The sequence below is a fragment of the Ovis canadensis genome, chromosome 15, assembly GCF_042477335.2.
Source record: "Ovis canadensis isolate MfBH-ARS-UI-01 breed Bighorn chromosome 15, ARS-UI_OviCan_v2, whole genome shotgun sequence".
Taxonomy (NCBI): domain Eukaryota; kingdom Metazoa; phylum Chordata; class Mammalia; order Artiodactyla; family Bovidae; genus Ovis; species Ovis canadensis.
Window position 1 is genome coordinate 87,058,297 of NC_091259.1, and position 12,323 is coordinate 87,070,619.

Below are 12,323 nucleotides of genomic sequence, written 5' to 3' on the forward strand. Positions count from 1 at the left end.
GAAAAATTCCACAAGTACAAAACAGATTGGAATGCAGGAGATGAAGTGGGTAGAAGAGGCCGTGAAGTTGACAAAGTCTCAAACGAAGGTGCAGACTAATGCTCTGAAGATCTGAAGGCTGAGAAGGGAGCAAGAGAACTGAGAGCCACTCTCTGCTGTTACTTCAAGGATTACTTTAATTTTCTTCTATTGACTATATTACTCTGTCAGGAACTTAGAATCTGTCTTGAACATGGTTATATTGTGCTGTGAAGACATGTGAATATTGCTATCTTCTTCTTAAGAGGGTTGATTTGTTTCTTCTTTTTTAATTAGAATAGGAAATTAACAAGGTTTGTGGCAAACTACAAACTCTGCCTCATGGGCGATTTCATAAATATTAGTTCATTTTTTGGAGTGTGTTTTTTTTTTTGGGGGGGGGGGTGTCCGGGACAAGTGAAATCCTCCAGTAACCTACGTGGCTCAGTAGGATAAATGAACTTGGCTCAGGATAAGTGAACTGGACAGCTTTTACAAAGAATGGGGATCTCATTTTCATACACTGTTTCCTTTCTGCAATTCATTGCCTAAATTTCTGAGACTATTGTCTCAAATTCTGACTTTTTTTCTTTAGATCAGAAAAAAAAACAGTTATTTTTAAGATTTCTATTTGTATAATGCAGACTAGAGCCTTGCCTCAAAATAAATAAAATGGGAAAAACACCCATTCCGTTAGCTTCTAATGCTGTTCAGAGTCTCCTTCACACAATGTGCCTTTCTTAACCATCTCCTCATTTACCTTAGAGTTAAAAATTACATCAGTTTAAAAGAACCGCATGAATTTGTCAGAAATCTCTTCAAGGCAGCCTTCACGTCCTTGTTCCTCAGGCTGTAGATCATAGGATTCAGCATGGGAATCACCAGCGTATAAAACACTGAAGCCATTTTATCAACACCCATAGAATGGTTAGTCTGAGGCTGCAAATACATGAAAAGCAGAGTTCCGTAGAAGACTGACACTGCTGTCATATGTGAGGTACATGTGGAGAAGGCTCTTTTTCTTCCTTCTGATGAACGTATCCTTAGAATGGACAGAACAATGTTGAAATAAGATGCTACAACGGTAATTATGGAAAACACCAAATTTGTAGATGCAGACACAAATACTACTGTTTCTGGAAAGGAAGTATCAGAGCAAGACAGTGCTATCAGAGGGACAATATCACAGTAAAAATGATTGATTACATTGGAAGAGCAATAAGACATAGAGAATACAGAAGATGAAGCCACAATAGCTGTGGAAAGGCTATAGAGGTACGTGAGGGAAACTAGCAGAAAGCAGGTCCTCCGAGACACCACCGCCATGTAGAGTAGGGGGTTACAAATGGCCACATAGCGGTCATAGGCCATCACAGCTAAAATGAAAATTTCAGCTACAATGAAAACCAAGAACATGCCTAGTTGGGTGGCACATTCATAGAAGGAGGTGGTGTGTTTCTTTACTAAGAAATTGACCAGCATTTTAGGAGCAATGACAGTTGAATTGCCAAGATTGATGATAGCCAAGTGCCGGAGGAAGAAATACATGGGGGTCTGAAGCTGAGAGTCCACGCTGGTGAGGGTGATGATGCTTAGGTTCCCTGTCATGGTCAGTCCATAGATGATCAGGAAGACAAAGAAGAGAGGGATCTGGAGGTCTGGGCGTTCTGAGACTCCTGTGAGAATAAATTCAGTGACTCGGGTGAAATTTTCATGAGCCATGGTAGAGTTTGGAGAGTCATCTGTTTGAGCAAGAAAGGAGAAATGGTTACAGTTTTTAAAAGTTGTATTTCCTAGGATTGCCATTAGTTGGCACAGGCAATGCCTAGGGGGAGATTTCCTGGAATCATGTTTCAAAATTATACCAGCTCCTGTATTTCTGCTGAAATTTAGTGTGTTGCTGGCTACATACACTTTTTAAATGGCAAACAAAAATTTTAAAGGGAGCATTTTAAATCACAAATATTGTACCCATCCTCTAAATTTCTCTTTCAAAGTTCCACATTCTATTATTTGCCAGTGCCAATAATATTTTGCCATTCTATGCACTCCTACTTCCTTAGGTCAAGCTTTAATTAATACTGTCATTGACAACTGTATCATTTTGACCTCCATGTCATGATTCTCTCAGTTTGGCTGATAGACAAATAACAGTCTTTAATACTTTTTGAGTAGTCAAATTTGTAATCTGAGATTATTTTTAGAATAATTGAAGAATAAGCTTCAGCCTCATATTCAATGCATTTGACATTCAGCTCTGTATAGCCTTTCTACTTACATCACCTCACTCAGCATACACTCAGCCCTATATTTTTTTCTCTTGTCCTCTGTGTACCTGCTGATATTCAAAAATACCAGTTGAACTAAGAGCAACCTAGAATATAAACATTTCTTCCTAGATTTTACTTCCTTATTAAGATACTACAGAGTTTCTGTCTTGTTAAATCAAGAAACTAGTCTGATCCAAAAATGGGTTTAAGGATGGAACATGATGCTGGGCTTGTGGAGCCAGCTCCATTGGTTTTTCTTAGATGACACTGTCTGCTGTTTCTCTATTGTGTCCCATTCGGCTTTCAGGCCCTTTCCTCTTTCACAGAGAAGAACCAAGTGTTGCCTGGCCTGCCATCATGGGTTTTCTTGTAGAATGTGAGACACACTGAATTAGCAAAGGAATTCAGACATCTGCTACCAATCTCACCATTTTTAAGTCTTCAGTTCTGTTAAGGATTAGTCTAGTGTTTATTGACTGCATCTTCGTTTTCAGTGTCTTTTATTATTTTCTTCTAAATTTCCAGATTATTTTACCCTACCCATTCTTTTTTTTTTTCTTTTTAATATAGTTTTTTATTTTTTAAATTTTAAAATCCTTAATTCTTACATGCGTTCCCAAACATGAACCCCCCTCCCACCTCCCTCCCCATAACATCTCTCTGGGTCATCCCCATGCACCAGCCCCAAGCATGCTGCACCCTGCGTCAGACACAGACTGGCGATTCAATTCTTACATGATAGTTACTTTTCTCCTTAAGAATATATAACATAAGATCTGTTCCATTAAAAGATTTAAGGTTGAATAGACTAGCATTCTTAATTATAGGCACAATGCTGCTCCTCTCTAGAACTTATTCATCTTCCATTACTGAAATTTGATATCTGTTGATTAGCAATTCCTCATATGGTCCAATTTACAACTTCTGGGTACTTATCAAAAAGAATTGCTATAAGAATCTTAAAGAGATAGTAATACTCCGCCCGTTCTTCTTATTTTGCAAAGGATATCTTTGGTTATTTTTGACCATTCTGATGCACCATTTATATGCTTCTATTTAGGGCTAACCATTAGAGCACACAGGATAAAAAAAAGTATGCAAAGATATAACTGATATTTCAATCTTCAAACCTGGTGATAAGCGTTAGGAACTACTTGAGGTTCATGGCTTTCTCCTTAACTCTTAAAACAGTATTCTATTCATTTACTAGTTTACTCAGTTAGTAAAGGCATTCCTGAAAAAAAAAAAAAGTAAGCAACCGTTAGGGAAAACAAACAACTAAAAACTCTCCAAGTTCATGTGTGAGAATTGATTCTCATATAGAAGAATATACATATCCTTATATTAAGATCATTTTCAGTTTGTAAAATGTTTCATGGGTTATACATATCTTAAAGTCTTTTTCAAATATCACATTGGATATATTTATAGAAAATTCAAATGTTATATGAGGCAGGTACTAAAAAGTATTTGTCATTGATCTGAAATTTAAATGCAACTGAACATCTTATATTTTATCTGGAAATTCTAATCTTACTGGATTTTAATAGATTAGATTGCTCATGATTTTTTTCAGATATATATAACTCCCTCTGCACTTACAGTATCCACATCTGACTTTCAGGTCTCATAAATAAAATAGATGTATGACATCTAGTCACTTCATAGGTGCTGCCCTGACACTACCACAGTATTCCAGGGAAACAAGTTAACAACAGAAAATAATAATAATGGAGTTTTTGTGGTTAAAGAATATCTGTCAGTGTCCATAAAAGTGTTCATAGTCAGAATCTAAGAAACAAGGGAAATTACCAATGTCAAGGTGATAATCAAAATCAACAATTTCTGTCTACTCACGTTAATGAAGAATTGGATTTCCTCCTCTCAAATTTCTCTGACTTTTCTTTGAGTAGGGAGAATTTATGCTTTGTGATGTTTGTGATGTTTCCTGAGAAAGTATTAGCAGCATGTGAGTTATTCAGATCACTTCTCTTAAATCTTCTGAGAGATTTAAAAATGATTGCCTGTGTGCCTACCTATCCTCCGGGATATCTGGCCTAGACTCTAGTTAACAGTTGTAGGAATAATTTAAAGAAAGGAAGAAAACAGCATAATGATCTTTACAGTTCCATGGAGACCCACATGGCATGAAAGTACTCAATCACTGACACAGAGTCAATGATCAAAACAACAATGAAAAACACTAAAGTGCTTTATTGCAGCAAAATTGGAACAGTTTCAATAGTCATGATAAAATTGCAAATTAATCACCACCATTGCATATAATTTTTTATTTAAGTTTATTATTCCAGTAAAAATATGTCATAGGTGCTGCATTAAAAATATACCATTTAACCTAAATGAGGTGGATATTACTATTCCCAGATTCAGAGGACACTAAGCTCAGATAAACTATGTGATTTGACCAAAGATGTGTAATTGATGACTAGAAGATTTGAAATTAAAGCCTTGTCTTTAAACGAGTGATATACATGCATTTTCTCGTCATATGACAGACACATGACAATTACTGTAATGCAACGTGTTGCAATAATAGTTGCCTAAATCATAGTGCTTCCTGAGCTTCGATCTACCGGTTTTGCATGATGTTCACATAGTCTCACAGAAGATAAAACCTAATACAAGGAAATATATTCCCTCGCACAACAGTTAACCTATGGTCTCTTCTTCTATGAATTCCTTTTGCTTTAGAATTGAGGAAAATTTGCATACAGAAAAGATGGCATTAAATTGTACAAATGGGTAAATTTGGAAAATGTGCCATTTGTTCCTAATACCTGAATCAAGATAACATTTCAACACCACAGACATTTCCCTGATACTTTATAACCCCCGCTTCTTGGCTACTCCCATCATAAAGGCAATTTCCCTCAGACCTTAACTTCCCAAAGAGCTCGCTCTCACCTAGAGGAAACGCTGCTCTGGTTTCTATACCTAATCTCATTTTCCCTGTTTCTGAATTTCACATAAGTGAAACCACACAATAAATGTTCTTAGTCTGTATCTTGCACTCAGCTTAATTGTTTTGAAATTCGGCTGTGCTGAGTTTATATGGATGCATATAGCCCTCTGCCACATCTATCCCATCTTACTCATTCTCTTATCAATAGATATTTGAGTTTCAGTTTATTATAAAATATCTTGTATAAACACCCTTATAAAAGCATATGTGTGTATATATGTATTATTTTACTAGTTATAGGTCTAAGAGGTAATTACTGTAACATAAACATCTGCTTTTCTTACTTTATAAGAACCTGCTAACTTTATGAACTTACGGTAACATTTTACATTACCAAAAGCCATGTATGAGAATTCTATGTGCCCCATCTCCTTGGCAATATTTGATGTAGACATTTTAAAAATAACTTATAAATGGAATTGGGATAAAATAATCTCATTGTGAGTTGAATTTTCATTTACTTGGTGGCTAGTGAAAGTGGACAGCTTTCTATGTACTTGGTTATTCATATACTCACCTCTTACAGTCCTAAAATTTGCCCATTTTAATTGTTTTCTTCTTTCTATTGATTTTTTGAATACTAAAAGTTTGCTAGATGAATCTACTTTTTCAGATTTGTTTTTTTCCTAGACTCTCTTGCTTTTGATGCTTCTGTTTAGTTCTGTCTCAAATTGCTGCAGTGATACAGCGCAGAGTTGTGCGGCCAGTAGGAAGGGCAGAAAACCCTCGCCCACCAAAAAGTTCCAAACAAAGCAGTTTGGGACCCAGGAGATGAAGTGGGTAGGAGAGGCCATAAAACTGATAAAACTGCAAGCCAAGGCACATAGAGGAACATTCGGAAGACAGGAAAGGAAGCCGGAAACCTAAGAATCTCTCTCTGTTATCACTTCAAAAGAAAGAAAGAAAAGAAAGTGAAGTCGCTCAGTCGTGTCCAACTCTTTGCGATCCTGTGGACTGTAGCCTATCAGGCTCTTCTGTCCATGGGATTCTCCAGGCCAGAGGACTGGAGTGGGTTGCCATTTCCATCTCCAGGGGATCTTCCCAACCCAGAGGTCGAACCCGGGTCTCCCACATTGCAGGCAGACACTTTACCCTCTGAGACACCAGGAAAGCCCCAAGAATACTGGAGTGGATTGCCCTGCCCTTCTCCAAGGGATCTTCCAAACCCAGGGATCATACTCAGATCTGTCACATTGCAGGCAGATTCTTTACCATCTGAGCCACCAGGGAAGTCCTATCACTTCTAACATTGCTCTAATTTTGTTGCATTGAATATACTGGTGTGTTAGGAAATCTGCAGTCTACTTTGGACATGGTGACACTCTGCTCTGCAGATATCTGAATATTGTCATCTTCTTAAGTGAGTTGATTTTATATGTTCTTTTTCTTTTTTAATATTAACTAAATATTAACTAAACTACGGACTCTGCCTCATGGGTGATTTCATAAATACTAGTTCATATTTTAGCCTTGTCTGGGGTACTGGAATTGTCCCCCACAGCCACATGCATCAGAAAAAGTGAACTGGAAAATTCATACAAAGAATAAGGATCTGACTTTCACTGGCTCTTTTTTTTTCTTCTTCAATTCAGCCCCCAAATTCTGTGACTATTGACTCAAACATTTTTATTCTTTAGATCAGAAAACCTGGGTTGTATTCAAGAGTTCTATTTGAATGGTGCAAACTAGGACCTTTTCTCAAAACAGAAATTGCAAAATGGAAAAATAACCCATTCCTTTGGCTTCTAATGTTGTAAGAATCTCCTCCACACAACGGCAGCCTATCTTAACCATCTCTTTATTGACCTGTAGAGTTCAAAAAGACATCAACAGCACGAATTTGTCAGAAATCTCTTCAAGGCAGCCTTCACGTCCTTGTTCCTCAGGCTGTAGATCATGGGGTTCAGCATGGGAATCACCAGCGTATAAAACACTGAAGCCATTTTATCAGTGTCTAATGAATGGTTATTTCGAGGCTGTAAATACATGAAAAGCAGAGTTCTGTAGAAGACTGACACTGCCATCACATGTGAGGCGCATGTGGAGAAGGCTCTTTTCCTTCCTTCTGATGAACGTATCCTTAGAATGGACAAAATGATGTTGAAATAAGATGCTACAACTACAGTTATGGAAAACATCAAGTTTGTAGATGCAGATATGAAGACTACTGTTTCTGGAAAAGAAGTATCGGAGCAGGACAAGGCTAAGAGAGGGACAATATCGCAGTAAAAATGACTGATTACATTGAAAGAGCAATAAGCCATTGAAAATACAGAAAAGGAAGTCACAATCGATGTGGAAAAGCTATAGAGATATGTGAGGGAAACTAGCAGAAAGCAGACCTGTCAAGACACCACTGCCATGTAGAGCAGGGGGTTACAAATGGCCACATAGCGGTCATAGGCCATCACAGCTAAAATGAAAATTTCAGCTACAATGAAAACCAAGAACCCACCTAGCTGAATGGCACATTCATAGAAGGAGGTGGTGTGTTTCTTTACTAAGAAGTTGATCAGCATTTTAGGAGCAATGACAGTTGAATTGCCAAGATTGATGATGGCCAAGTGCCGGAGGAAGAAATACATGGGGGTCTGAAGCCGAGAGTCCACACTGGTGAGGGTGATGATGCTTAGGTTCCCTGTCACGGTCAGTCCATAGATGACCAGGAAGACAAAGAAGAGAGGGATCTGGAGGTCTGGGCGTTCTGAGACTCCTGTGAGAATAAATTCAGTGACTCGGGTGAAATTTTCATGAGCCATGTAACAGTTTGGAAATTAATCTATTTGGGGAAGAAAAGAAAATATGGTTACAAACTTCCAAGTAATTATTTTCATGGACTGTCATTAGATAACAAGGGCTATTCTTGGGGTGGGGTTTCCCTAAATCATGTTTCCAAATTTCATCAGCTCCTCTACTTCTGCTGAAATCTAGTGTATTCCAGCTTATATAGTTTGCCTAAATGGAAAAAATAAATGTGAAAAAGCAACCACTGTAAAGCACAAACATTGTATCCATCCTCTAATTTTCTCTGTCAGAGTTCCACATTGTATTTTTTTTTTGTAATTTCAATTTTCATAATATTTGCCATCCTAAGCATCTCCTCACCTACCTCCTGAGGTCAAGCTTGTATTAACACTGTCATGGACTGTTGTAGCCTTCGGGTCTCCATGTCATGATTCATATTAGCTGATAGGCAGATAGCAGTCATTAAAACTTTTGGATAGCATGTAATCTGAGATATTTTTAGAATAATTGAAAAAATCTTTAGCCTTGTTTTCAATGCATTCCACAATCAGATACATATCCTTTTTTCTATTCATATCACATAGGACCAGGCTTTTTGAACTCTAAATTTTCATCTCTGTCTTTCTGTTTCCCTACTGACATTCGAAAGTACCAGCTGAACCAAGAGTAGACAACCTAGAATATAAAACCTTTATTCTTAGCTGTTATTTTCTCTTATGCTGCATAAGTTCTGATTTATCAAACCGGGAATCTAGTCCAATCCAAGGAGTGGGGTTGAGAAAGAAAGGCAGTAGTAAAGATTGCTGAGCCAGTTCTTTTCCTCTTTCCTAGATAGTATTTTCTGCTGTTTCTCTGGGCTTCTGTGGTGGCCCAGGTGGTAAAGGATCTGCACGCAATGCAGGAGGCCCAGGTTTGATCTCTGGAAGATCCCCTGGAGAAGGAGATGGCTGCTCCTCTGCAGAGCCCCACTCTACTTTCAGGCTCCGTCCTAACGCACAGACAAGGACCAGGTGCTGCCAGGCCTGCTCTCATGGCTTTCATTGTGCAAAGAGAGACACACTGGATTAAGCACAGGAATTCAGATTTCTAGTATCAGTCCTGCAACTCTGAAGTCTTCAGCTGTGCTAGGATTATTGAAATGGTTACTGAGGGTACCTCCATGTTCAGTGTCAGTAATTATCTCTTTCTGAAATTCCAGACTCTTTTACCTTGCCCATTCTTTTCTTAATTTTGATTTTAATTTTCTGCTTCTAATCAATGAGTATAGTAAAGTTGCAGGATATAAAATCAACACACAGAAATCCCTTGCATTCCTATACACGAATAATGAGAAAGTAGAAAAAGAAATTAAGGAAACAATTCCATTCACCATTGCAACGAAAAGAATAAAATACTTAGGAATATATCTACCTAAAGAAACTAAAGACCTATATATAGAAAACTATAAAACACTGATGAAAGAAATCAAAGAGGACACTAATAAATGGAGAAATATACCATGTTCATGGATCGGAAGAATCAATATAGGGAAAATGAGTATACTACCCAAAGCAATTTACAAATTCAATGCAATCCCTATCAAGCTACCAGCCACATTTTTCACAGAACTAGAACAAATAATTTCAAGATTTGTATGGAAATACAAAAAACCTCGAATAGCCAAAGCAATCTTGAGAAAGAAGAATGGAACTGGAGGAATCAACTTGCCTGACTTCAGGCTCTACTACAAAGCCACAGTCATCAAGACAGTATGGTAGTGGCACAAAGACAGACATATAGATCAATGGAACAAAATAGAAAGCCCAGAGATAAATCCACACACATATGGACACCTTATCTTTGACAAAGGAGGCAAGAATATACAATGGAATAAAGACAATCTCTTTAACAAGTGGTGCTGGGAAAACTGCTCAACCACTTGTAAAAGAATGAAACTAGATCACTTTCTAACACTGCACACAAAAATAAACTCAAAATGGATTAAAGAGCTAAATGTAAGATCAGAAACTATAAAACTCCTAGAGGAGAACATAGGCAAAACACTCTCAGACATAAATCACAGCAGGATCCTCTATGATCCACCTCCCAGAATTCTGGAAATAAAAGCAAAAATAAACAAATGGGATCTAATTAAAATTAAAAGCTTCTGCACAACAAAGGAAAATATAAGCAAGGTGAAAAGACAGCCTTCTGAATAGGAGAATATAATAGCAAATGAAGCAACTGACAAACAACTAATCTCAAAAATATACAAGCAACTTATGCAGCTCAATTCCAGAAAAATAAATGACCCAATCAAAAAATGGGCCAAAGAACTAAATAGACATTTCTCCAGAGAAGACATACGGATGGCTAACAAACACATGAAAAGATGCTCAACGTCACTCATTATTAGAGAAATGCAAATCAAAACCACAGTGAGGTACCACTTCACACCAGTCAGAATGGCTGCGATCCAAAAATCTGCAAGCAATAAATGCTGGAGAGGCTGTGGAGAAAAGGGAACCCTCCTACACTGTTGGTGGGAATGCAAACTAGTACAGCCACTATGGAGAACAGTGTGGGGATTCCTTAAAAAATTGCAAATAGAACTACCTTATGACCCAGCAATCCCACTGCTGGGCATACACACCGAGGAAACCAGAATTGAAAGAGACACATGTACCCCAATGTTCATCGCAGCACTGTTTATAATAGCCAGGACATGGAAACAACCTAGATGTCCATCAGCAGATGAATGGATAAGAAAGCTGTGGTACATATACACAATGGAGTATTACTCAGCCGTAAAAAAGAATTCATTTGAATCAGTTCTGATGAGATGGATGAAACTGGAGCCGATTATGCAGAGTGAAGTAAGCCAGAAAGAAAAACACCAATACAGTATACTAACACATATATATGGAATTTAGGAAGATCGCAATGACGACCCTGTATGCAAGACAGGGAGAGACACAGATGTGTATAACAGACCTTTGGACTCAGAGGGAGAGGGAGAGGGTGGGATGATTTGGGAGAATGACATTCTAACATGTATACTATCATGTAAGAATTGAATCGCCAGTCTATGTCTGACGCAGGATACAGCATGCTTGGGGCTGGTGCATGGGGATGACCCAGAGAGATGTTGTGGGGAGGGAGGTGGGAGGGGGGTTCATGTTTGGGAACGCATGTAAGAATTAAAGATATTAAAATTTGAAAAATAAAAAACTAAAAAAAAATAATAATAATAATTTTCTACTTTAAGAACATATAGCATCTGCCACTTTAAATGATTTTTGGGTTAATTGTACAGTATTGTTAATTAAAGTTATATTGTACAGTGGATCTCTATATCTTATTCAATCTTATGTAAATGCAACTATATTTGTTGATTAGCAATTCCCCATGTGATTCAACTTATTACTTCTCGTTATTTATCCAAAATAACTGCTTCAGTATCCTAAAAAGATAGGAGTGCCCTGCCAATTCTTCTCCTTTGGGAAAAGGTATCTCTGGTCATTTTTTAATATCCCAGTGCAACATTTTATGTCCTTCCATTGAGGACTAATATTTAGAGTAGACAGAATACAGAAAGTATGCAGTGGGGAGACTGATTTTTCAATCTTCAGTCCTGGTGATAGCAATTAGGAGTTATGTGGGGCTCATGGCTTTCTTATAGCTCTTAATAAATCATTATACTTTTTTTACCAGTCTACTCACTAATTTGTTAAATCTTTTCTGAAAAACAAACAAACAAGTGCTAAGAAACCAGCAAGAAAAACAAACAAGTAAAAATTATCCAAGTTTATGCATGGGAGTTATTTTCATACTGAAGAGTATGCATATCTATATATCAAAATTATTTGGGGGCTTCCCTGGTGGTTCAGTTGGTAGAGAATTTCCCTGCAATGTGGGAGACCTGGGTTCGATCCCTGGGTTGGGAAGATTCCCTGGAAATGGGAACAGCTACTCACTCCGTTATACCCTCAATATTTTGGCCTGGAGAATTCAGTCCATGGGGTCACAGAGAGTCAAACATGACTGAGCAACTTTCACTTCACTTAACTTCAGAGTCAATTTTAAAATAAATAAAATTATTTTAGGTATATACAATGTTTAATGAATAATACATGAATTATTATTTTTCAAATATTGCATTGGGTATATTTACAAAAAATAAATATTATATTAAACAAATACTAAAAAGTATTTGTTATTGATCTGAAATTTAAATGCCACTGAGCAGACTTGTATTTTATCTGGAAATCCTAACATAAATGGATTCTCTTAGATTAAATTGGTGATAATTATTTTCAGGTACCTGT

The 12,323-nt window shown here is 37.3% G+C and overlaps 1 protein-coding gene and 1 pseudogene across 1 annotated transcript; both read right to left on the reverse strand.

Moving 5' to 3' along the window:
* Positions 1-792: 792 nt before the first annotated feature.
* On the reverse strand, positions 793-1,740 carry LOC138420614 (olfactory receptor 8J3-like). The gene has a single exon (XM_069553922.1). The coding sequence runs from the start codon at positions 1,738-1,740 to the stop codon at positions 793-795; it is 948 nt and encodes a 315-aa protein (XP_069410023.1).
* A 5,357-nt stretch (positions 1,741-7,097) lies between these two features.
* Positions 7,098-8,030, reverse strand: LOC138420599 (olfactory receptor 8J1-like; annotated as a pseudogene).
* Positions 8,031-12,323: the final 4,293 nt, after the last annotated feature.

Bases quoted from the DNA above. Each gene is read 5' to 3' on its own strand.
- LOC138420614 (XM_069553922.1), bottom strand. From the start codon at position 1,740: ATGGCTCATGAAAATTTCACCCGAGTCACTGAATTTATTCTCACAGGA.